At 36.0% G+C, this 27983-nt stretch overlaps 1 protein-coding gene across 1 annotated transcript; it reads left to right on the top strand.

Annotated features, from left to right (window-relative positions):
• Positions 1-23591: 23591 nt before the first annotated feature.
• On the top strand, positions 23592-25748 carry LOC106666293 (putative gustatory receptor 28b). The gene is made up of 4 exons (XM_014393377.1): positions 23592-24242; positions 25345-25413; positions 25471-25560; positions 25620-25748. The coding sequence occupies exons 1-4, from the start codon at positions 23592-23594 to the stop codon at positions 25746-25748; spliced, it is 939 nt and encodes a 312-aa protein (XP_014248863.1).
• Positions 25749-27983: the final 2235 nt, after the last annotated feature.

Raw genomic sequence — 27983 nt, 5'->3', positions numbered from 1 at the left:
AACCCACGACCTTCGAAAGGAAGGTTGACATGGGGGAGAGCAGCGGCGTATTTAGCCGAAGGTCGTGGGTTCGAATCCCGCTCGTGACATTAACTTTTTCGTATCAACCAATACCTTACATAAAGATTAATTAATTGAAACTAATTAATAATTTATGAATTGCATCCATTAAGGTATCCTTATTTTTTTTAAAATTTTTCTTTAAATTTTTTGTGATTATTACTTAAATTTATAATAATTTAACAAGATCCATGATTATTATTGCTTAATTCCTTGATCTTTTGATAATTCTTATTTACAATAAAGTTCTTCCTTTAAACTTTTTTTAAAATTATTTTTTATGAGATATTTCAAGTACCAGGTTATATCCTGGTGTTAAAAAAAGCCCATTTGTAATTATGTCGGGTTCGAATGCAAGACCCCTGGATTCGAACTCAGCACCTTTACCTTATAGTGATGATCGGATGCTTCAACCGATGCACTCACCGACGCCCATCTTTAAACTTGAAATATTTCTAGATTCAACCAGCCAATCACTTGTCATATTATCTTTTTGTTTTGTTACCTTAATGTTCTGCCTAGCTATATCATTAACTAACCTTTCGAAATTATTATTTTGCGATTTTTTCTGCCATTTTTATTTTTATTTAATTACTACATATCACAAAAAATAAAAGTACAATAGTATATTGCATAAAGAAAATGAAATTCACGTCTCAATAGAAAATAAAAATGAGAGTATAGGTTCTCTAGAGAAATATTATTTTAAGGGCTAACATTAAAAATTTTTAAAAATATTTTATTGACGGGGATGGTTGAGGGTAGTAAATTTTGTCTTTAAATACGTATTAAACTATAAACAAAAAAGAAAAATTACAAAAAATGCGTAATAAGTTTGTAGGTACACAAAGGGAGATAAATCAAATGAAAAATTAAATGTTTAAATTAATTTAGGCTAAATAGTGAAGAACATAAATTTTGAATTCACTTTAGCACTTACGATAGACAGATGTAGAAAAACCAGTCTTCAGAAGTACTAATGTCATGATTTATCCCTTCTTCTATGTCCACCCAATTATCAACACTAATATGTTGTAATTTTTTTTTAGGTCGATGAATTTAACTCGCTTCTTTTTCAAATAATGGTGGACGACAAATCAAAAGAGCTGGCTAATAACGCAAGTATCATTTTTAATTAATTAATAATTATAAATGCTCCTGCTTAGTGAAAAAACTGAAGAGGCGATTTTAGAATTTGAAAAGGCTCACAGTTTAAGCCCAGATTTCACGCTAATCCAAATTCAAAAGTACTTCACAGAATTTAAAATCAATATTGAAAAGCAGGATAAGAAAAAGGCAAACGCTTCTAAACTAGCACTGAAGCAGATAGTACATGATCATCCTGATTTAGTAGAAGGACATTTACTTTTATCCCAGATTTACAATGAACTTCAAGAGTTTGAAGCTTCCGAAGTACTTATGAACACAGCGATCAGTTCCGATCCTACGAATTCTAGCATTCTCGTTCATAGAGGTCTTCTTTACCTCCAGTGGAAAGGAGATGTGGAAGGCGCAGTAAAAGAAATGCAGAAGGCAATCGAAATTGATCCCAAGTGTGGATTTCCATATGAGACTTTAGCATCTGTAGAAGTACAAAGAGGGAATATACTGACAGCGATATCTTTGTTTGATAAAGCTCTTCCGTTGACCAAGACCATGAAAGAAGCTGCCCACATACTTTCTTTAAAAATAGCAGCCCAAACCCAGCACTCCGTCTCAAACAAAATTAATTAATAATGATATGTTCGTCGTAGATAATGGATAATCCTTAAGATTTCCAGATTATTTGTATCTGGAACCCCTCCCCGAAAAAATGTTTTGTTACACTGATAAATACACTGCCCATTAAAGAAAATAAAATTAAAATAAATGCAATAAATAAAAAACCGACCACCTGGTTTTTGCACGAAAAAATGGCCAACTTTGGAAATACATATTTTCTCAGCCTTTTAAGTCACAAGACTCATTTTTCTGAAAGTTTTACGCTGAGCAACATTGCTTTTGTCAATGTTTTCCTAGCTTCAGCTATTCATCAGTAAATACAAAAATTCTGGAATGTGTCCATTTTTGCACTTTTTACAAAAACTTCAAATTGAGCTACGAGCTACCCCCCTCCCGATTTTCAAGAATGCCATTTTGAAGAATGACATTTTGAACCGTTATGTTTTCGCCAATTTTACGCTCTACAAGACCTTTTAAAAAAAAGATGAGGGAAGCTGCAATTCTCACTTTCTTACTTTGATATTGATGCAGAATCTTTCTGCTGTCGAAAACTACTTGTTTACCTCATCATGTTATTTCAATTTGTCCCTCCTATTTCATAAGTGCTGTGGTAGTTTGGCCTGGAATATCGTATTGAAACGTATTGGTTTGTATTGTAAAATGGAGAGAGAGAGAGAGAGACCGGTGTTTTCGATGAGCACGTAAAAAAACACGTTTTTTACCCAAGAATCGCGAACAACTCGAAAACGGTTGAAAAATCGGGCAAAGTGGAAGATGACCAGTTGAAAGCTGATTGAAATTTCCTATCGAATACTACAGGGCAGTTTCTTGGCTCCACAGCTCCACTGGAAGTTTTTGTAAAAAGTGAAATTGACAGGTTCCAGAATTTTTGACTTTACTGATAAATGACTAAGCTACGATAAGATTTTAAAAAAGGCTCTGGTTCAGCGTAAAATTGTCTAAAAAATGAGACCTTAACGCAGAACTGTGAAGTAAAAGGCTGAGAAAATATACATTTCCAAAGTTGGCCAATTTTTCGTACAAAAACAGGGTGGTCGGTTTTTTATTTATTTCATTTATTTATTTTTTATTATTATTTTCTTTAATGGGCAGCGTATTTATCAGTGTAACAAAACATTTTTTTCGGGGATCAGTTCGGTAGAGGTAAATTCACGATCATTCATGCATTTATTTATTTCATTTTCATTTGTATTTATATATTTTTTTTATGGACAGTGTATAATAATCACGTTATATTTGGAGGGATCGGAGAAATGATCCAATCAATATTATCGTATTGAACCTTTACCAAATTTTTAGAAAAACATTTTCTTTATCGCGTCACGTTTCGGTCTTTATTGAGATCATCTTCAGGGCTCAAAGTGTTTGTTTTCTGCGTAATTGTGCCATTCTTGTGTGAAGCTGTGAACGTTACGCACAAAATAAATACTTTGAACCCTGAAGATGATCTCAATAAAGATCGAAACGTGGGGACGATAAAGAAAATGTTTTTCTAAACCTACCAGACCGCATCTCACGATCTCTGAATAATCATCGATTTAACGGTCACTAATCACCACACTATACCAAGCTTTCGGTGTTTTTTTTTCACCTTCCGCAGGGTGTCTTACAACCGATATAAAAATATCCGATTTATGGTTTTTCAATTAAGCAAAGTTTAAGAAAATTAACCGTTTTATATAAGGTATTGGTTGAGATAAAAAAGTCAGTGTCATGAGCGGGATTCGAACCCACGACCTTCGGCTAAATACGCCACTCTCTACCACTTGAGATATCGTGACTTCGATCCACTCGGACACCAACTCCCCATCTCAACCTACAACCTTTCGAATTGTCCCTCCTTTTTGTCATTTTTGAACTGTCGTGTAATCAGGATTTGATTCTCGGTGACAAATGAAATGGCCACGGAGAGCTTTTGTGATATACTTCATTTAACGTATTAAATCCATTAGATTACGAGGTCCGATGGACCAAATATCTTCTTTCAATTAATTAATCTTTATGTAAGTTATTGATTGAAATTGAAAAGCTAGTGTCACGAGCGGGATTCGAACCCACGACCTTCGGCGAAATACGCCGCTCCTCTACCACTTGAGCTATCGTGACTTCGATCCACTCACACACCAACTCCCTATCTCAACCTACCTTTCGAATTTTCCTTTCTTTTTGCCATTTTTCATTCAATAAAATCTCCCCGTGGCTATTCCATCTGCCAAGAATCGAATCCTGATTACAAGACATTTGAAAAATGACAAAAAGGAGGGAAAATTCAAAAGGTGGTGTTGAAATGGGAAGTTAGAGTCCAAGTGGATCGAGGTCACGATAGCTCAAGTGGTAGAGCAGCATTGGGCCGAAAGTCGTGGGTTCGGATCCCGCTCTGGCACTAGCTTTTTCATTTCAACCAAAACCTTACATAAAAGGATTAATTAATTGAAATAAGTAATTTGGCCAATAGGCCACCAAATATAATGGATTTAATAATAAGATTAATATCAAATGAAATTAACGAAGGAAAAAAATACTGAAAGCGATCTTTGGCTGTAGTAGAATTGATGGGTTAATGCTACTTTTTGTACGTTATTTACTGTTTGTTTTGACTATAACAGCTCCTTATTACTTACTGCAAACTAATATGGAAAAGACAATGGATTTAATTGTAAAGAAAATAAATTGAGTGGTGTGTAGAATTCGCCCTTCAATGCATTAAAAATCTTAAAATTAAAAATTCTTGTAACATATTTATTTAGTTTTGCATAAAAATTGCAGGAGACGTTAAGGCTTTATCTATCTCTGAATCGAAAGGTCGTTTTTACAGCATGCGGTCTTTTCAATTTGGATTACACCCTCGTCCATTCGGTAATTTAAATGTTAAAAAAATTACAATCCTTTTGTTTGGTATGGTAATTTATTTTGTTTTCAGATGATAGCCGCGGCGACGACTTATCTCGTTATTCTGATCCAGTTCAGCCACGATTCCACGCCGTGCCGCCCGACGACGACTGCGACCTCGGACAATTCCTCCCTCACGACCATATCGTATTAAAAAGGGCGAAAAAAATATTATTTTCTCTCTTCTCCCTACCCGTAATAAGCGTAAATCACCTCAAGGCGTAGATTATGTTTTTTTTAGGAGGCAACCGGAAAAGTATAAATCCAAGGGAGTTGAGGAATTGAGATAGCGGCTACCAGATAGCTCTACTTCCGAGGAGATCATGGACGAAGATTTCGGATATTTATGTACAAGGGGTTTGTGGGAAACCGGGCTCAAAAAAGTATTAAAAAAAGAAAAAGAACCACAACGGAACAAAAAACCTCTTTCCCCTAAATGTCATGGAACCGAGCTGTAAACCAGAAGGAAGAGGATACATACTAATTAGAAAACAGGCAAAAGTCAACAAGCAAACAATATTATTTGTTACACAGGGATAATAACAATTTAATATTATACAATGAAAATAAGCTTACTTAAAAATCAAACGTGAAATGTTAAAAACTATCACTACAAACATCAAACAGACAAATTCAGTCATATAGTCAAAGTCATCTAGGTTTCGTTGGTCTCCTATCAAAATAAATAAATCTACATGTATAAATACTCCATTAATATTAATAATAAATTAGAATATTTATAATAGTATAATTCTGAACATTTATTGAGAATTAAAATAATAATTCAAAAGAAAAAAACCTACATTTTTCAGACATACTTTCTCAACTACTGAAAGAATCCTTGCCTGAATTTTTTAAAAATTTCTTGATTAACAAAAAAAATGAAAGATTTGCGTTTCAAGCAATAAATATAATATATAAAATTTTCATTCGTTTTAATAAGTCAATTGAGTTTTAAAAAATCTAGTAATTTGATTAAACGATTGCACATTTTAGGGGTGTTCACGATGTTTGTAAGATGTTAAAAATTAACTCGTGTTAACTCGAATAGAAATGTCCAGTAAGATCGTGAATGCTCCTTTCTTTTCTTAGCATGTTAGACGTTACTTTTTCCGCAATGCTAGGCGTGGCGATTGGTAGAACCAAAAATAAAGCTATAACAGTCCTTGAAGTCTTGTTGTTTGTTTTGATTTTCTTTCCTGTTAAATTAACAGATTCCAGAAGTTAATAAAAAAGAAAATAAATCAACTCTTTGTCAATCAATTCAAAATGCTATTAATGCACTCGAAAAGTACTTAAAAATGACAGGCTTCAATTCGTGCCAGCATACCTAACCTATATCCTAACCTATAACAGCGTACAACTTTACAGGATATGGGAGTATCTATTATAAATGAGATTATATGGACAGGTCAGAAATTAACAAAAGAAATGTATTAGTCTGATTTAATTAATGCGTATATAAGGATAAAAATACGTGTAAACAACAAACAGCTGTTAAATTCATGGCTGCCATGTTGGTTACTTACGCCCTAACGGATAGCAAAGTGACTACATTTTCGACCTAACATTTAACATTGGCCCTGGCTATGTTAACGAAGCCTACAAGTCTACGTCATCATACCTAACCTGTATCCTAACGTCTAACAGCCTACAACTTTGTATGATAGGTGGATGTATCTATTATGAATGAGAGTATAAGGACAGGTCAGAAATTAACAAAAGAAATATATTGGTCTGATTTGATTAATGCGTACTTAAGAATAAAAATACTTGTAAAAAAACAGCTGTTAAATTCATGGCTGCCATGTTAGTTACCTACGCCCTAATGGATAGAAATGGGACTACATTTTCGACCTAACCTAACATTGGCCCTGGCCTGTTAGATCGAGCAATGTTAACTAGCCGATTCTTACAAATCTACGTCATCATTTTTCTCCATCTAACAGGACCTAACAGACTTAACAGGGTTAACACAAAGTTCGTGAATATCCCTACCATATATAATCAGGTGTAAAGCGAAAGAAAGAATCTCAGCTCCTTCGTCAGGTTCTCGAGTAATATCTGCTCTTCATCAGTACTTTAAAACTATATCTAATGATTTAAACTGTCAACAAGTATAAACATAAAATTACAAAATTCGAAATTATGGCTTCAGCTACAATAATCTAGCTTTGAATCAGGATATGGGACTATCTATTATAAATAAGATTATATGGACAGGTCAGAAATTAACAAAAGAAATGTATTAGTCTGATTTAATTAATGCGTATATAAGCGTAAAAATACGTGTAAATAAAAAACAGCTGTTAAATACATGGCTGCCATGTTGGTTACCTATGCCCTAACGGATAGAAATGATACTACATTTTCGATCGTACATTGGCCCTGGCCTGTTAGATCGAGCAATGTTAACTAGCCGATTCTATCAAGTCTATGTCATCATTTTTCTCGATCTAACAGGACCTAACAGATTTAGCAGAGTTATCACAAAGATCGTGAATACACATAATATTTTATTAAGTGGGTAAGTAATGCTTCAATCTAACGATACTGAACTAGGTCGTCGGCTTGAAGAAACATTTTGATTACGTCTTCCACGCGGGTGCCATACTCCAGTCCTTCTACCAAATCGTTAATAAAATAATGCAAATATGACGGGACTCATAGGGCATCCTTGTTTAACTCCGTCGGTTAACGGATCTAATAGAGACTTGGGATGGATGAAGTCATCATTGTTGTTGACGTATGTTCTGTGTTCCAACAACTCAGCCTTGAAAAGGGGTACCGACATTGTACGTATAGGCAATGCAATGTACAACGAAGAGAGAGGTAGTGAAGTGCAATAAATTATCTATTACATGATTTTTTATAAAATAATAAAACCGACAGACTATTCTACAACGTTCAGCTGGAAAAGTCATAATTATAACCAGCATTATTACCATATTGATTATGGTTATGTCAAATATGAACTCTTTCATTCAAAATGCCATCTGTGCACTCGAAAAGTACTTGCAAATGACACATTTCAATTCGTGCCGATATACCTAATTTGTATTCTAATGTCTATGTATAATGAGATATTAAGTACAGGTCAGAAATTAGCAAAAGAAATGTATTGGTCTGATTTAATTAATGCGTATTTAAGAATAAAAATACGTGTAAACAAAAAACAGCTGTTAAATTGCCATGTTGGTTACCTACTCCCTAACGGATACCAATGTGACTACATTTTCGAATTAACACCTAACATTGGCTCTGGCCTGTTAGATCGAGCAATGTTTAACCGATTCTTACAAATCTACGTCATCATTTTTCTCGATCTAACAGGACCTAACAGAGCTAACAGGGTTAACACAATGATCGTGAATACCCCTTACGTCTTTTTGATCTGCTGATATACTTTGGATGCTCCTTATCAGAGAGACGATAGTTTTTTCGAACAGTTTGCAGTCTTGAATAATATGTATCCAAGTCCGTCCTCATTCCTATATGGAAACACCTCCGATCTATGAGGATCATAGATGTCTTGAAAGTATGCCTCCTGTCATTAATGAATTGAAAATAAATTCTTGTTGTGCTGCTTATATTAGTTTTATCCGTTTTACTTTCTCTATACTTGAATCTACTTCCTGCATTCTAATATATGAGAGAATCTGTAATATGTGATGGCTAACGTCCTTTTGTTCAATGTGATCTGTATTTTCACTTTGAATTAATGATATCATCCAATGCCGATCTTTCCTCAAATCGCACACGGATTTATTCCGCAGTTGATTGAATGATTACTCCTCCATACAGTTCGTCCTCCAGGTTGTTAAGGAAGATTGAGAATAGTAGAGGTCTGAGTAAGCAACCTTGTTTGACTCCCATTTCGCGAGCAAGCTCAATCGTCAGACCTTATGTCCAGATTCTATTATCTGATTCCGAACGATAACTTTTAAGGATATTCATTTGTCCTCTCATACTGAAAATTTGCAAAGAATCATCCCTAACCAGATCTTGCAATATTTCATTTTTTTGCTTATCAGCTCTTTTTCTCTATACAATTTGCAAACATTTTGTCACTGTTTATATTCATCTGATGTATATTAATTGAATTAATCATAATATCAGGAAGTAAGGGAAAACGAGTTCACAATTTTTGGCTATTGAATAATTTATTACTGTATCCTTTTGTCTTAAAATAACGAATGAGTATAAACAACGATTTTTTTTAAATACAAAAGGGATTTGAAACAAAATTCAGTAGTGTTGTGAGGATCCCATGTTGAAGATTCCAAAATGGAGATTCAATATATGTGCCAAATAAACCAGTGTTGCCAATACAGAGCGGGAACAATAATGGGCCCGATCTAAACTCACGGGGTTTTTTGCTAACCTTAAAGAAAATTGCCTTGTTCTGAAGCAACTTGGGGCAATAAAGGGTTAATACTAGGATAAATTAGTTGAAAGGAAAATTAAAAAACCAAATCGATGGGTCAGAACAAAAGTTAGAAAAAGGATAGAGGGATGAAAAATAGGTAGCAGAATGTATGGGAATTTGTTTTAGTAGTTTATTCCAGAAAGATGTTAAGATGAAATATGTACTCTGTCTTTTATTATTTTCAAGAAAAGTCACATACTCTGCGTAATGATATCACTTTATGGAAAGAATGAGAAAGGAAGGTTGCCGGCCGTAAGGATTATTCTTTCCAATCGCTTCGAGGGGTTGGAGGAGAAATCCAAACGAGATGATGGACCTTCCGGGGTTTTCTTCCTCGGCCGACTCGTGTTATTATTTACACGGCCCGTATGCAATTGAGTAACGGCCTGGAACAAGAGGCCCTCGGACGTGACGATCCTCTGATTACACCGACCGTGGGACCCCAGACAGCCTGGCTCCGAGCCCACGCCGATTTCTAACCTTCCAGCATCGATATAATAGCACAGCGATGCCGATTTTCCCCTAATATCACCCGATGCTGAATAAAAAAACCTTGTTGTGATTTGATCATCATCAACAACTATACCCAACACCAAATATATCTTGTTAAGTGGGAAAACGGACAACATTTTCATTACAGAGCAGTAGGGAAAATGGAGTGATTTGCCATTAACTTAATAGTAAAGTTAAAACATGAAAAAAGTTCCAAGTAGTGTGTTCACAAAAAAAAAAAAAAAAAAAAAAATTAGAACCAAAAATATTCTGTGGACCCTCCGGTCGTACTCTTGTTGAAGAAGATAAAAAGACCCCTTGAGCAATTTTTTGAAATGGCAAAAAGGAGGGAAAATTCAAAAGGTGCGGTTGAGATGGGAAGTTAGTGCCCGAGGGGATCGAAGTCACGAGAGCTCAAGTGGTTAGAGTAGCGGCTTATTTAGCCGAAGGTCGTGGGTTCGAATCCCGCTCGTGACACTGACTTTTTTATCTCAACTAAAAACCTTAATTAATTGAAAGATATTAATTGGTCAAGCGGACCACGAAAACTAGTGAATTTAATAAGTTAAAATGAAGTATACCTTCACTAAAGCTCTCCGTGGCCATTTCATTTGTCGCCGAGAATCAAATAGATTACACGACATTTGAAAAATGGCAAAAAGGAGGGAAAATTCAAAAGGTGGGGTTGAGATGGGAAGTTAGTGTCCGAGTGGATCGAGGTCACGATAGCTCAAGTGGTAGAGCAGCGGCGTATCTAGCCGAAGATCGTGGGTTCGAATCCCGCTCGTGCCATTGACTTTTTTATCTCAACTAAAAACCTTAATTAACTGTACTATTTGTATGTATTATACGTCAATGTGAATTTGGGCAATATTGGAATACTGCGAAAGTAATAGGAAAATGTGAATATCTCAACGGGAAGTTATTCAACAAACGATTTGATGAGTTTTCAAAAACCCCGTGCTATTGAGCGAACGATATGTTAAATGTGACATATGTAATACGGCCGATCGATGTCAATGAAGATTACCCTAGATTCAGTTATGTCTCTATCAAGCCATTTACAGGCTGTGAGCTGGCTCGGTCGAAAAATCGGAATTTTCCCATTGGAATTTAGAGAAAAATACATCTTAAAAAGAACCACTGCTGCCCGTGGCCTTATCTTTGAGTTGGTGATTTTTCTAACAGTTACTATTGTCATACCCAGTAGCGATTTCGCGAGTCTGTCATCAAACGGAAAAAACATAATATACAGTAACATCATGTTCACGACTATGTCGCTGTCCGGTATGGTCGCTTTTTGTTCCTCGGTCGTCTCGCGAAAAACATTAAGTAGTTCGATGTTGTTCGCGTTAAAAACTGAGTCAGTATTCAGGCGGATGAATATCATAAGCAGATACCATTGCAAACGTTTAAAATTAATTAAATTCGCTTGCGTGTTGTGGGCGGTCAAAGCCTGTTTGAGGGTATCGTCGGTTAAAGGATTTAACGTCTTTTTCATATTTGTGATCACTTATTGCAACGAATTCCGCACATTGATATGGATTTTTATTTTCTGCGGCCATCTCAGCGTTTTCGTTCTACAACTGGACACAGCCGAGAGGATGGTTAAGTCAAGAAAGAAGGAAAGCATCTCGAAGAAAGTGCTTTCCGCAGTCAAAGTACATCACTTGGTGTGCTGCGGCGCAAAGGAATTCATGAGATTCCTACGATTCTACGCGGTCGCCCAAGCGTCGACCATTCTCTGCTTCCTTCTTTTCCAGTCGACGTTCGTCCTGAATTCCGTGGTCCAAAGGGAAACATTGATAGTGCAGCCATCGATTAAAATATTATCGATAATAATATGGACCACAAGTTTCGGAGAGCTTCTCGATTTATGCAATTCCATAAAGCATCAGGTTGGTTAAACTATACAGATTTTTTATAAACATTTAATCTTTACAGGCCCTGAGGTCAGTGTGAAGACTCGATTCGTAGAGGGTGTCCTCATTCATATTTAAATTTTTGTAAATAAAGCGAGATGAATTGTAACTCCTTATTTGTTGTAAGTTTTATAATAAGGGATCACAATATTTTTTTTTTTCAAATGCAACGATATGGATTTTACCGCATATTCTTAACGTACATCGTTTGTAATGAAAAATGAATTTTATTTTATCGAAATCGATTAATGATTTCCCGAGATAAATTTTTTAAATTAGTACTACATAGGTTTGGCCTTTTTGGTTTTTACTCTTCTCCTTTTTTCTCCTACATTTGGACTGGCTTTAGTTCTACAGTATAAAAAATATCGCTGAAATGAATTAACAAAGTGTACATAATTAACACACAAAAATCATAATATTAAAAATAATAAACTATAACTATAAACAGTAAACAACACTTCAAACTAAAAAATTAAATTAAAATTAAATTTCCTTTATAGTGCCAACGTTTCGATCTTTATTGAGATCATCTTCATGGCCTAGGATTTATAAACATTGTTTAAATTTAACAAAAGTAAGATGTGGAAAAAAGAGAATTTATGCAATGCAAAAAAAATATTTTTTATATTCAATCAAAGTATTTCTACTTACTCAAAGTGTTTGTTTTCTGCGTACAACACTTTGAGTAAGTAGAAATACTTTGATTGAATATAAAAAATATCGCTGAAATGAATTAACAAAGTGTACATAATTAACACACAAAAAATCATAATTTTAAAAACAATAAACTATAACTATAAACAGTAAACAACACTTCAAACTAAAAAATTAAATTAAAATTAAATTTTTTTTATAGTGCCAACGTTTCGATCTTTATTGAGATCATCTTCAGGGCCTGGGATTTATAAGCATTGTTTAAATTTAACAAATACATGTAGGATGTGGAAAAAAGTGAATTTANCAGTAGTTCGCATTCGGTTAGTAAATGTTTAACAGTTATTTGTGCGCCGCACAATGGGCATCTCCGTGGACTTTTCCTCGCCAAGAGATGACCATGCGTCAATCTAGTGTGGCCTATTCGCAGTCGGGTCAAAATTATTCTCTCTGTTTTGTTCAGACTATCCATGGCCCACGGTTTTGTTCGCTGATACTGATACATTTGTATAGATTTTTTATAATTATTTATTTACCAATTGATTATTTATTACCGATGTAAATACTGTTTTATTTATTTCAAAAATTACAATTTATCATTGTAAACAGTAGATATTTAAGGAATTCCGATGTTCAATAGATTGCATCTATTCAGCAGTAAAGTAACTGATAATTGCGCAAATTATTATTCAAAATGAATAATAAAATGTCACTTTTAATTAAAGGAGAATTATTATGTAAATAAGTTTTAAAAAATTTCGATTCTTCACTTATTAATGCTGAATTATTATGCTAAATTGGTACATTTGAGGTCAGATAAAATTGCTTTTCAAGTACGATGTAATTTGTAATACAAAAGAAATTCTACGGGTAATTGTTGTGGAGTCAATGTCAAACATTTCATTTTTTTTTTTAATCTTTTTGCATTTAGGCATTTCAATGGCATCCCATGGAAGAAAAGCGAAACCTATAATTCATTGGACACATCGCATTTCCAGTTACTGTATTTTACATGAATTAAACATTAGACTTTACTTATTGAAATTTTCAGCAAAAGCCTGATAACAAAATATATCAATCGAAAATTATTATTTTAATTTGATTAGATCACGACTAAACATCGGATAAGTCACACTTTAGCTATATTGTCAATTACAAATTATGTGCGTGGTGATTAGTGACCGTTAATCGATAATTATTCAGAAATCGTGAGATGCGGTCTGGTGTGATGTAGGTTTCAGAAAAACATTTTCTTTGTCGTGCCAACGTTTCGATCTTTATTGAGATCATCTTCAGAGACTGGGATTTACAAACGTTGTTTACGATTAACAAATACATTTAGGATGTGGAAAAGTGAATTTATACAATGCAAAATATATTTTTTTATATATTCAATCAAAGTATTTCTACTCACTCAAAGTGTTTGTCTTCTGTGTAACTGTGCCATTCCTGCTTACTTCCTTCCCCACCCCTTCAAAATCCAACGTGTATATACATAAAACAGCAAAATCTCACTGGCACTCTCGACACGACACGCAAGATTGGCACAATTACACAGAAGACAAAAACTTTGAGTGAGTAGAAATACTTTGATTGAATATATATATAAAAAATATATATTACGCTGGCCATACGCAAGCTTCACGAAGGTCACAGATAAAAGACAGCCTCTGTCTAAGTTCCCGCCAGGGGCGTCACCACGAATCCATTCCCAGTGTAACTAGGGCTGAATTTGGAAAGTTTAGTTGCCCCGTGGAACAGACGGCCATACACCCTCCCCCGTCTATGCAGACAGGATCTAGTGCACTGGCCCTCGTGCGACTCTGCTAAGGCACCCGCCGCCCATGCCGGCCCTAGGCCGACACGAGTACAGCTTGTGCTTTAGAGAGGTTGCCACGCCCTCTGGGCTGCACTTTTATTTTGTGCCCGGATACCCCCTTGCAACCAATGGATGGGAGGGGTCACAGGATAGAATGAAGGAACTCGGATTGAGAAAAAGGGCCGTGGATGAGAACACGAGGTGAGCCGTTTCGGAGTCTCGAGTCTCAAACCACACTATACCACCCGTTGTCGTCGTAGTTCCACACACAGTGGGCCACGACTCCCAGGGCGGGTGTACGAGAAGTACAGAATGCAATACAAGAAAGTTGGCAGCGTCAGTGGGCCGAGTCGTCCGAAAACCCCAAGAGTTTGTCTGCCTGAAACTGAACGACGCCATCCCCTCCGAAAGCCTGAAACGATAGGAAGGGATTGTGCTTTCCTCGTTTGAGGAGGCCATACCCGATATGGACACCTGATTTTGGGGCAAACCCCGCGCAGATGTCCTGATAGAAGAGAAGGTCTCTAAGTCTGTCACACTTGAGCGAGGAGTGCCAGGCAGTTGCCCGTTACAGGGAATGATTTGCGATAGAACCAGATATTAAGGCAGTCTTGGGCTTCAAAGTATGGTCGGTAACCTGCATACATATATATATTTGAAAACTTAATGACAAGAGAGGATGTGGTTCGACTTTTTGGCTATATGTCCAATGTGAGCAGAATGTCGACTGTGCATCTGGGCGTCCGTTCTTTCACACAATTAAAATGACATGCAATGCTAAACGGTCAATCGCCCTAGCCGAAATATAAAGTGAAGGACTTGTCGGTTATGGCGTGGGTAAGGCTTCGCGTTCACCAGCAGCAGTTTCGCCGTAGTAATTAAAAAAATAATTTGGGTTGATAAAGAGAGAGTCTCTCAACATGACACGCAAGGATGGCACAATTACCCAGAAGACAAACACTTTGAGCCCTGAAGATGATCTCAATAAAAGATCGAAACGTTGGCACGATCAAGAAAATGTTTTTCTGAAACCTACATCACACCCGACCGCATCTCACGATATCTGAATAAATACGAAGTATGTTATGTTTACAGCATGTTTTCTTCTTCATATTTCAGTTTTTATTTTTTTCTATTATGTGATTTATGTAACTTCCTCCACTACACTTTACGACAAACCTGTTTTCAAGTGCCAGATTTGTAAAACTTTCTATGGTCTTATTGTTGTTCTTAGGGGATCTTTGTCATAGAATAAAGTATTTTTCGTTATTTATTTACTGTGACATTAAAAAAATGCTTAGACAATTTATTTCTAGGGATAAACTAGATGTGTTACCATTTAAACTTTGTTTTTTTGTAACCCTTTGTTTGCGAGAAAAGTCGGCGTTGCATTAAAACACGACATTGTTACACTTCGATTTATAAGAAGAAGAAGAAAAATAACTTTATTCTGGGACAGGCGTCCCCTAAGATAATATACATGAATAAAATAAAATAAGTTCCTTCTATGAAATTAAAAGTAAAAAGATATAGAAATCTTGGCAAATGTATACCAGTAAGGCAGGCCAGAAGAGAAAATTACAAGAATATTGAACAAAAATATCAAATGTTAACGTGAGGTCTCTGCTTGGAGGGAGCGGAGGTGATTATACGGGTGGGATTTAAAGGAGGAAAAGGAAGCAGCGTGACGAGTAGAAAGGGGAAGGGAGTTCCAGAGTTTAGGGGCTAGTGTCAGAAAGGATCTTTGGAAGGTACGGGTTGTATGTTGAGGAAGGTCAATTGGGAATGAGCGGGTGTTACGAGTGTGATGTGAGGAGTTGAATTGGAGGGATTGGGTGATGTAAGGAGGACGACGAGTGTGGATGGACTGGAAAAGAAAGCAACCTAGTAAATACTGTGCACGGAAGGAGAGGAATAGCCAAGAAAGTTGGGAATTCAACCCCGACACCCGGGGTCCCCGTGGGGTGCCGTACACAAATCTTACGCAACAATTCATAATACGCTTCAATCGCGCGTTCTTCCCCTCCGAGAGACCACCGCATGCCACACAGCTATAATCGAAGAAGGAAAGTATAAGGGAAGATACAAGGAGTTTGCGGGTGGAGAAAGGTAAGAGAAGCCAGGACCGACAGCTGAGGGAGGCAATGCAACGGCGGGAAATTTGGGAAATGTGAAAATGTCAGGAAAGGTTTTGGTCAAAGACTACTCCTAGTTTTTTAACCGAGGAGCAGAAGGGAATGGGATGGTTATTTACATAGAGATGGAATGCTGGGGAGGGAATTGGGAGTTGCCAAAATCCGATAAATATGGCGGTGGATTTGGACGGATTGAGGACTATGGAATTTTTATGGGCCCATTGTTGATGGAGTTCAGGTCTTTTTGGATCTTGAGAATGGCCGAGTGAAGATCGGAAGAAAGGAAGGATATGTATATTTGGGAATCATCGGCATATAGGTGATAGTTACAGGACTGGATGGAGTCGGGCATATTATTGATATAAATAGAAAAAAGAATAGGAGAGATGCTAGAGCCTTGAGGCACCCCAGATTTTAGAGGGAGGAAGGAGGAGGTAAGGCCATGGGGAAGGGAGACAGCTTGGTGGCGATTGGTAAGGTGTGGAACCAACGGATGGTGCTGGCGGAGAAGGAAAAAGATTCGAGTTTATAGAGGAGAGAAGAGTTAGGGACAGAATCGAAGGCTTTAGAAAAATCAAGAAGGACAAGTATAGTAACTTTCCGTTGGTCCATTGCTAAGTGGAGGTCAATGGTAATTTTTATTAGTGCTGATTGGGTGGAATAACCTTGGCGGAAGCCAGATTGGAGGGGGTTGAGAAGATGGGTTCAAGGTGCCTGGAGACTTGTGCTTGGACTAATCTTTCTAGGAGCTTGGACAGGTTTGAGAGGATGGAAATGGGACGGTAGTCTGTAGAGGAGCATGGGTTGGGGGTTTTATATGATATACAGGGTGAATTGCTACTCGTGCTACAAACTTCTCCAGTAGATTCTTCACCCTAAAATGANAAATGGTTGAGAATCGGACCATGGACAATATGAACTTTTTTGTTCATTTTAGGGTGAAGAATCTACTGGAGAAGTTTGTAGCACGAGTAGCAATTCACCCTGTATAAATCATTTCAAAGATTATTTTCCAATTGTAAACATTTAGGATGAGTGATTAATCTACAGTAATTTATTTCCTATTTCATTTACAATCGTTTACATCGAATGGTAGCTATACTTAATGCACGACTCGAATGCCATAAATCAATAAAATGACTGCGTTATAATGTTCATTTATGGATTTTTTATTTATATAGAAATGGGTTTCGAACGTGGACTGACGATTCAGCTGCTGATTCCGTTTTATTTGGGAATATTCCCTTATACATTTAAAAATGGGATCAAGTTATCGTCTTTCAGCGTGTACATGTTGTTTTTACTATCAGGACTGTCTTTTCTGGGTTTTGTTTCTGTGGACTCCGGCATGTACGGTTACAAGGGCGTGGTGGAACGGGAGGTTTTCAACATTTGTTCTCTCCTTACGCATTCCGGGACGTTAGCGACGTCGTTGCTTTTCCTCGCGAACAAAAAGCACCTCGAGAAGTCTATGATCATACTCACCAGGATAGACGAGAAGCTGGGAGCACTGAGAGAAGAAGAACTTGGCTACTTTTTAGGATGGAAGCGCGTCGTCAAGGGTTATATCGTCGGCTTGCCCTTCTACGCGAAAGTGTTGATCGAGATGTATTCGAAGTTGAAACTCTACAACATGACCCTCATTTATACAATCCTGGCTTCGACTGCGGCCGTAGAAGCGTGGATCGGGATTTTGGAGATACCTGACAAACAGCTACAAACGATAAACGACATTTTCAAAGAGTGGATGCTTCTCGATTCCAACACGAAAATCAAAAGCGCTCTCCTGCTCACGAAGGTGCACATCCAAGAGCTCATAGCCTTGCACAAATTGGACAAAATCCTCTCCGGACAATTTCTTCTCTTTTTCGCCGCGGCCTTCTTTGACACCATCTCGACCATTTACAAGTTGAGGAAGACCTCTACGTATTCACAGAACATAGTCCCCATGTTTTTGATTCTGAACTACATCTATGATATGAAAAAAATTATAACGGTTTCCAGCGACATAACACAAAAGGTTTGTGCCTTCTGATACCCATTAGAACATAACATGTTATGATCAATTTTTGAATTTCATCAGCGATTTTTCTAAACTGACACAGATCCCCCACCAGGTCGGTGTGTCACGGTGTTGGACCAAAGTTTTTTTGGTGATGCTACACACGTATCCTCCACTTCTTGTGAATAGGCCGTGTTTTCGCCAAAAAATTTTTCAAATAAAAAAAAGGTAAAATTTTCAGTTTTAAAAAAATATTTTTCTTGCACCGTTCTACTTATTCCCATCACCTATGTGAACATATCATTTTACAGCATTTTTTATGTAAATTGCAATAAAACTATAGCAAAAACTGTCAAACTTTATTAATAAATCCATTAAATTCACTATTTTTCGTGGTCCGCTTGACCAATTAATTTAATTCAATTAATTAAGGTTTTAAGTTGAGATAAAAAAAAATCAGCGTCACGAATGGGATTCGAACCCACGACCTTCGGCTTGATACGCTACTCTTCCCCTTGAGCTATCCTGACTTCGTTCCCCTCGGGCACTAACTTCCCATGTCAACCGCACCTTTTTGAATTTTTTGAAATGGCAAAAAGGAGGGAAAATTCAAAAGGTGCGGTTGAGATGGGAAGTTAGTGCCCGAGGGGATCGAAGTCACGAGAGCTCAAGTGGTTAGAGTAGCGGCTTATTTAGCCGAAGGTCGTGGGTTCGAATCCCATTCGTGACGCTGATTTTTTTTTTATCTCAACTTAAAACCTTAATTAATTGAATTTTATTAATAACAAAGAAATTCTAAAAACCAAATATTTCTCAATAAACTAGGCCATAAAACATAAAATGAAGCTTTTTTTCAAATCTAATTTTAATCGAAATTAAATTATTATTAATCTTTATTTAAAGATTTAAAAAATATTATTTCGTGTTTTTATTTTATTGTTGGTTATGATAAAAAGAAAAATGTTCTAATTTGATATGAATTAAAAAGGTAAATCAACAAAATACAATACTGTTTTTTTTGCATATTTTAACGAACCTTTTTATAAGATGAAATTTTTTCAGTTTTTTAACTGTTTATATATATAATTTTACAAGAAAATATAATTTTACAGCATTTTATACGTAGATTTCAATAAAAATATAGTAAACGCTATCAATGTTTATCAATAATCAAAAAATTTCCGAAAGCCAAATATTTTTCAAGTAAACTAGGTCATAATTTTTTATTTATTTCGTGAATCTGTAGAGATCTCTAAATATAAATTTTTTGCTTGATTTAAACATCGGTTTTTGTCCTCTAAGATGATCTCAATAAAGATCGCCGAAACGTTGGCACGATAAAGAAAATGTTTTTCTGAAACCTTCATCACACCAGGCCGCATCTCACGATTTCGGAATAATTTGTTACAACCTTTTAACACGCAGTATTTTGTTGATTTATCTTTTTAAATCGTACCAAATTAGAATAGAATATGTGTCGTAGAACATTTTTGTTTTTATGTTAACCAACAGTGAAGTTAATACACCAAGAATAATGTTTTTTAGCCTCCAAATAATTGTTGATTTGAGCAAGTAGAACTGCAAAATAAAAATATTGAAACACGGAAAATTTCAACTTTCAAATTTTTTCGTAGAAAACAGAGCCTATTCGCAATAATTACACATACGCGTTTACATGTCCAATATTTTGAACTGTAGAATCCAAAAAAAAGGTGTTCCAAATCGTGACCCGCCAACCTGATCCTCCCTTTGTAAGTTACTTATCGACCATGGAAATATATATTATTGTCTAAATGTTCAATACCAACAATGAAATTAATTCGCCAATTTTTTTTTAAATTTCCAAATAACGATTTATGCTCCTTTAATTTAGCGTGTGGTGATTAGTGACTGCTGTCTATATTATACTGACAGTGCAGCACTCTCAACACGAAACGCAAGAATTACGCAGAGAACAAACAATTTGAGCTCTGAAGATGATCTCAATAAAGATCGAAACGTTGGCAAGATAAAGAAAATGTTTTTCTGAAACCTACATCACACCAGACCGCATCTCACGATTTCCGAATAATCATTTAATTAAATTTACTTTATACTTATAACTTTTACTATTATTTTAATTTATAAAATATAAATAAATAAATTCAACCAGAAATATATTTGGCCCCCCTGTTTCAAAATTAACGCATTTGAATTTTGTTGAAAATATGATGGCGAGTTTTGTTTATCAACGTCCATTATAATAAATTTAAAATAATGAATTAATAAAGGGTATATTCAAGAAAATGAACAAAATTTTAAAGTAACGGAGTCTTTGAAAGAATAAGAAATTATTAAATAATTATCTTTTCCAGTAATAACGTGTACTTTTTAAATAAAATTAAGGGAATTACTTCGTAATTAATCGAATTATCGGGTAAATGAAGTTTTTTCAAAATCTTATTATAATCGCAATTAAATGGGCATAAATCGTTATCTAGAGATTAATATTATTGTTGGTGTAGTAATATTATTATTGGTTAACATAATAAAAAAATCAGTGAATTTGATGTAAAGGTGATCGGCCAGCTGTTATTCAACAATAGGGGTATTCACAATCTTTGTGTTCACTCTGTTAAATTCTGTTAGATCGAGAAAAATGATGATGTAGAATTTTAAGAATCGGCTAGTTAACCATTGCTCGATCTAACAGGCCAGGGCCAATGTTAGCTGTTAGTTCGAAAATGTAGTCACATTGCTATCCGTTAGGGCGCAGGTAACCAAAATGGCAGCTGTTTTTTTGTTTACACGTATTTTTATTCTTAAATACGCATTAATTAAATCAGACCAATACCTTTCTTTTGTTAATTTCTGACCTTTACTTATACTCTCATTCATAATAGATATATCCCCATCATATTAAGTTGTCGGCTGTTAGACGTTAGGATACAAGTTAGGTATGTCGGTACGAATTGAGGAATCTCATTTGTTTTTTCGTGCATAAATAGCGTTTTGAAAAAAAAGTGTTGATTAATTTAATAAATGTCAGTAAAAACAAGCTAAAATTTTACTTCAACAAATACACTGACAGCAAAAAAAATTCAACCCACTAGTAATACAACTTGATTTATATATCCTGTATTCCTCGAACTATTCATACAATGCAGGAATGCGCTTTTGTACACCGAATCAGCGAGGATTGGCGGATCTGGTACCTAAATAAACTTATTAGGGGTATTCACGATCTTTGTGTTAACTCCTGTTAGATCGAGAAAAAATGACGTAAACTTGTAAGAATCGGCTAGTTAACAAAGCTCGATTTAACATGCCAGGGCCAATGTTTGATGTTAGGTCGAAAATGTAGTCATATTGCTATCCGTTAGGACGTAGGTAACCAACATGGCAACCATGAATTTAACAGCTGTTTTTTGTTCACACGTATTTTATTCTTAAACACGCATTAATTAAATCAGGGAAATAAATTTCTTTTGTTAATTTTCTGGCCTGTCCTTATACTCTCATTCATAATAGATACATCCCCTATTCTATAAAGTTGTCGACTGTTAGACGCTGTTGTTCCGCCAACGCGACGTTCCTATTAGCAGCTGATTTTTTTAATGGCGCTCAATTTGAACGTGCGAAACGCGAAAATTATAACACAAATAAATATTATATTAGTAAATACTTAATATTATTAAATTACTATAAAATTAATAACAATTAAAATAAATTAATTTCAAATTTCTCAAACTTTTTTGAAATTAAGTGGTGATAAATGCATTAATAATATAACAGATTTTGAACTACCTCCCATTTTAAATATGTACATTAATAATATCAAACATCCAAATAATTAAACTAATTATTTTAATTGTTATTATTTTTATAGTAATTAATAATATTAAGTATTTACTAATATAATATTTATTTGTGTTATAATTTCCTCGTTTCGCACGTTCAAATTTTGCGCCATTAAAAAAAATCAGCTGCTAATTGGAACGTCGCGTTGGCGGAGGTATCAGCGGGTTCACTTTGGCAATTCATGTCGAGAGACGTGGTTGTGGAAGCCCTTCAACCTGATGATGAGCTAAAAGGCTCGAAATCCGGGTCGTTGCAAAAAACTTACTGTGAGTAGGAACTATCTTTTTAAAAAGGATTGAACACCACACTCACTCCATCATTTATCATTTCTACCTGTTAGGTCGTGTTAGATCGAGAAAATGATGACGTAGCCTTGTAAGAATCGGCTAGTTAACGTTGCTCGATCTAACAGGCCAGAGCCAATGTTAGGTGTTAGGTCGAAAATGCTATCCGTTAGGGCGTACGTAACCAACATGGCAGCCATGAAATTAACAGCTGTTTTTTGTTACACGTATTTTTATTCTTGAATACGCATTAATTAGCAGACCAAAACATTTCTTTTGTTAATTTCTGACCTGTACCTATACTCTCATTGATAATAGATACACCCCCTATCCTATAAAGTTGTAGACTGTTAGAAGCTAGGATATAGGTTAGTATGTCGGCAAGAATTGAATTTGTTAGTACTTTTCGAGTGCATAGATGGCATTTTGTATGAAAGAGTTGATTAATTTAACTTTTTTATTTTTTGGCATCTTATTTAACAAAAAAGAAAATCAGAACAAACAACAACAAGCCATCAAGGACTGTTATAGCTTTATTTTTGGTTCTACCAATCGCCACGCGCAGCATTGCGGAAAAATTAACGTTTAACATGCTAAGAAAAGAAAGGGGCGTTCACGATCTTACTGGACATTTCTCTGTTCGAGTTAACATCTCACAAACAACGTAAATACCCCTAATATATTTGGTAGGATCGGGATTGTGGTCCAAATAATGTCAAAATTTGATTTTCACTCACACACATGAGCGTAGTTTCAAAACCAGAACGTTCTTTGGACATATCCAATCCAATTTTCGGGGTTGTAACGTTGTAAAACCCTTAGAAACCGACTTTCGCGGAAATCGGTGTAAATTAATTTTGTGACTGATAATTTCGACGACCTTTCTGTCTGTGACAATTCCGAGTGCAAACTCTTAACATCTCTATGTCTCGTATTGAGAACATAACTTTTCTCCTATGATTACGTCTTATGATATCACCATCAATTTAATAAAGTTTCGAGGTAATTTATCAACTGGAACAGGCAACTAACTCATAAAATTGATAAATGATAATTTTGCAGTATGGTAATTCGTATCGACGAATTGATAACGACGTATTGCTTTTATTGCGGCGTCCGTTCATTTGTGTAAAACAACGCGGTTCCCAATGACGGTGTCCAGTTTAATTTTTATACCTGAGCAAATTTGCGGTATATTCCCGTACGATTTTAAAGACGGATCGTACAGACTCAGCCTCTGGCGTTTTCTCTATTCTGTGTTTTTAACTGCTATTGTCTTCTATTTTGTTTTGGGATATTTCTATACGGACAGTTCCCAAATGTACCATTACATCAAAGATGCTGCCAGTTCCTTACAGCACATGAGTTTTTTGATATTCGCGATCGTAAAACACGATGAGGTGAATGTTGTCGTCAAAACCATTTACACGGTCAACGCCCGTCTTCGTACACACGTTACGCCGAAGTTCTCATCGAAATTAATAGGGGTGTACATTTCCAGTGTAATTTTGTTTATCAAGGTTTTATCTTTGTGTTTAATATTACCTGCAATTGACATTGTGTATATGTCAATCGTCTGCTTGTCTGACTTGAGCTTGTTGTCGTTTGTGCTGGCGTCCGTCTCGTTGCTTCAAGCCCTCATATCGCTGATGAGACGAGTTAAAGTGGGTACGGAGTGGGTTTTGAAACGTCGGGATTTTCGAAACGGTTTTCGCCTAAAGGATTTGGCTGAGTTAAGGCTAGCACTTTGCACTGCTGCCGATGCATTCGCGTCGTACCTCGCGCCCAACGCCCTTCTTCTCACCGCGTTGACACTGGCGAAAATGACCATAAGAGCAAAATTGGTTATAGATCATTTTTCGAGTGTCAATGTAAATCAATATGCCTTACTCTTCGAGTGTTCAGTAATGACTTTCAATTTTGTTCTTCTGATAACTGTGATCAACGCAACCGAAGCCATCAAAAATGAGGTAATTTTTAAATGATGAGAAAAGTCCTAGCTGAAAATAAGAAAAATCTTGGGTGTTTTTTTATGATAGTTGTTAAAGTTCGTGGTTCCTAACGAGAGAAAAAATGTAAACGATAAAAATTGACGATCCGGTAATAATTGTATGGATTTTATACCGGCATTGCCGTGACAAAGTTGGATCATCATTCATCGGTAATGCACAGTCACGTCCCTTTCTCGCGTTGTTTCAGGACTTTCCAGTTATTGGGGGTGTTCCCTTTGAGGGTGGTTGGGAACGCTTTGGTCCCAAACTCATCCCTGCTTTTCCTGACCTTGGTGTACATCTCGGTCTGCCTTCTTTTCCGCTACCTGGTCAGTAGCGGGGATTTCAGCGCGACACATACTTTCGATTCCGCTTCTACTTGGTTGCAATTTTCCATAAACACGGCCAGCTCTTTGGTGTATCCCATCAGCGTTTTGGTCATGAAGGATCGATTGAATTATTTTTACAGGGCTTTCAACGCTGTGAATTTTTCTTTGAAAACGGATGTTACGGAAATCGATTACTTCTTAAAGGCTACTTTATTCAAAGTTTCCTTTATTTTCTCTCTATTCGGCCTAGGATTAGGAATGTGGAATATTTTATTCGAAAATTATCAAGAAGGATTCGAAATGATAAACGTCATATGCCTGTTCACCACTAAAAACATCGGGCTTTACCAGATAGTCTGTATTTACCGTTTGACCAGTCGATTTGTGACAGTTTTAATACTCAATTTGAAAATAGAAAAAAGCCGGATTTCGAAAAAAAGTCGTAAAAGGGTAAACCTGCAATCTTTCTGTCTGGAATTTGTGATAAATGCTTGCCAAATGTTAAACGATGTCTTTTCACCTTATTTATTACTCTATTGCATTTCGGTTCTGTTCGACATAATGAGCCTGAGCGTCAAAGTACTCACCAATCCTGCGAAGGGTGTGACTATGTCGTCTATGTCCATGATATTTAACATAATCGCACAGTGTTGTACCTTGCTACAGCTAGTAAAATCCAGCACGGAAGTGACGCAAAAGGTCCATTTTCCGTTCACCTTTTACTCCAATCACGCTTCATTTTTCTTTTCCAGGTGAAAGATTTCAACACTTTGCTCTTCCAGATGATGATCGACGATAAATCAGCCGAACTGTCAAATAATGTACGGTTTGTTTTTCGATGTTTTTGGATCAATGAGGTAATTGAGTTTTCATTTTAGGAGACATTGAAACTGCACATATCTTTGAACCGCGAAGTGGTTTTCACCGCTTGCGGGCTTTTCCCATTGGACTACACCCTCATCCATTCTGTAAGTATAATTTGACTCAAAACAACATTGATGAATATTCTCTATTGTCTCATGCACAGATGGTAGCAGCTGCGACGACTTATTTGGTCATCCTGATCCAATTCAGCAGCGCAGACCCAGAGATAAATCCATTTATTAATGGAACGCTGTCTACTTCTACTAACGACACATTGAATACAATTCATTAATTATGAAGCAAATAAAATATTAATTATTTATGTCCTATTGTGTTTTTGCTACCATACGACCTGAGGGCAATGAAAACAGAGAGGGAGGGGAGAAAGAGAGGAGAGAGGGAAAGAAAGAGAAAGAGTTTGAAGAGTTGTGAGACATTGAGAGATAGAGATAGATAGATAAATAAATAGATAGATAAAGAGAGAGAGAGAGAGAGTGAGAGAGAGAGAGTTAGATAGAGAGAGAGAGAGAGAGAGAGAGAGAGAGAGAGAGAGAGNTATATAATTTTTAATTTTTAATTTTTATTGTATTTTTAGTTGTAATCTTTAATTATTAATTTATTCAATTTAAATAATGTTTAGATACTGAGCGCCAAAAAACATAATGTACTTCTGTGCCCAAAACACCATGTCGTTTATTTCCCCATTAAGGTTTAAGTAAGATATTTCAATTTTTGTGCAATTTGTTGTTTTTTCATGTTTTAATTGCTTTTATATGATAATAAAACAGGCCCTGAAGATGACAATATAAAACTGTCGAAAGCTCGGCGAAAACCGAAAGGAAATTTTCTCTGTGTTTGACATCTTCCGTAGATCCTCCGAAAAGTTGTGAGATGTTTAGAGAGGAGAGAAGGGAAGAAAGAGAAAGAGATTGAAGAGTTGTGAGATGCTGAGTGAGAGAGAGAGAGAGAGAGAGAGAGAGAGAGAGAGAGAGATGCATGTTTTTCCCTTAATGGAATTTTTGATAAATTGGTACTCTTCCAGGAGAGTCGAAATCTAGGCAGAACACAAACCTACTCAAAAAAAGCCTATCCAGCAACCCATTTCAACAACCCTCAAATTGATTCTGACCTTCAAGTTCAAAAAACATTATTCTACCCCAGACGAAGTTTTGTGAGTGAACTACTCTCCACCGAGATGTTGGTTCTGTTTAATTCCTGTCGACAAGTTCGATTTCTAAGTGTTTAACACCAAACTAGACGAACCTATAGCCCAGTCTCAAAGTCATCAAGTTTTATATAACAGAAGGTTGTGTAAAAGGTGTTGTTTGTATTTCTTCCTTTATAAAAATGCATTATTTTCGATTTCGCAAATTTGACTTACAATCAGAAGGAAATATTAGGGGTATTCACGTTCTTTGTGTAAACCCTGTTAACTCTGTTAGGTGATGACGACGACCCTCCTCCAAGTCAGATCCTAAGACGGCCACCTATAGACATTTCTCATTTTGGTAAAATTTGACTTATCCAGTTTTCCAGAAGAGCAGCAGACTATTGAGGCCGAAGCTATAATTTCGAAATTTGTAAATGTACGTTTATAATTGTTAACAGTTTAAAACATTAGAAATAGTTTTAAAGTACTGATGAAGAGCAGATATTATTCGAAAGCCTGACGAAGGAGATAAGGTTCTTTCTTTCGCTTTACACCTGACGATATATGGTAGGGGTATTCATGATCTTTGTGTTAATCCTGTTCATTCTATTAGGTCCAGTTAGATCGAGAAAAATGATGACGTAGACTTGTAAAAATCGGCTAGTTAACATTGCTCGATCTAACAGGCCAGGGCTAATGTTAGGTGTTAGATCGAGAAAAATGATGACGTAGACTTGTAAAAATCGGCTAGTTAACATTGCTCGATCAAACAGGTCAGAGCCAATGTTAGATGTTAGGTCGAATATGTAGTCAAATTGCTATCCGTTAGGGCGTAGGTAACCAAAATGGCAGCCATGAATTTAACAGCTGTTTTTTGTTTAGACGTATTTTTATTCTTAAATACCTATTAATTAAATCAGATAAATACATTTCTTTTGTTAATTTCCGACCTGGCCTTATACTCTCCATTCATAATATATACATCACCTAACCTATAAAGTTGTAGGCTGTTGGAGGTTAGGATGCAAGTTAGGTATGTCGGCACGAATTGAAGCGTGTCATTTGTTAGTACTTTTCGAGTTAGTAGATAGCATTTTGAAAGAAAGATTTGATTAATTTTCCTTTTTTATTAACTTCTGGCATCTTACAGTTTAACACAAAAGAAAACCAAAACAAACAACAACAAGCCTTCAAGGACTGTTATAGCTTTATTTTTGGTTCTACTATTCGCCGCGCGCAGCATTGCGGAAAAATTAACGTTTAACATGATAAGAAAAGAAGGGGGCGTTCACGAACTTAATGGATATTTCTCTATTCGAGTTAACACTAGGTAATATTTTACAAACATCGTGAATACTCCTAATGTTTCAAGGCCTA

This window comes from Cimex lectularius, unplaced genomic scaffold (genome assembly GCF_000648675.2).
Source record: "Cimex lectularius strain Harlan isolate CLEC.00 unplaced genomic scaffold, Clec_2.1 scaffold62, whole genome shotgun sequence".
In the NCBI taxonomy this organism is placed as follows: domain Eukaryota; kingdom Metazoa; phylum Arthropoda; class Insecta; order Hemiptera; family Cimicidae; genus Cimex; species Cimex lectularius.
This window is presented reverse-complemented; position numbering and strand designations above follow the sequence as displayed.

Bases quoted from the DNA above. Each gene is read 5' to 3' on its own strand.
- LOC106666293 (XM_014393377.1), top strand. From the start codon at position 23,592: ATGTACCATTACATCAAAGATGCTGCCAGTTCCTTACAGCACATGAGT. The intron at 24,243-25,344 runs GTAATTTTTAAA...TTTCTTTTCCAG, and splicing joins CCGAAGCCATCAAAAATGAG to GTGAAAGATTTCAACACTTT. The intron at 25,414-25,470 runs GTACGGTTTGTT...TTTTCATTTTAG, and splicing joins CAGCCGAACTGTCAAATAAT to GAGACATTGAAACTGCACAT.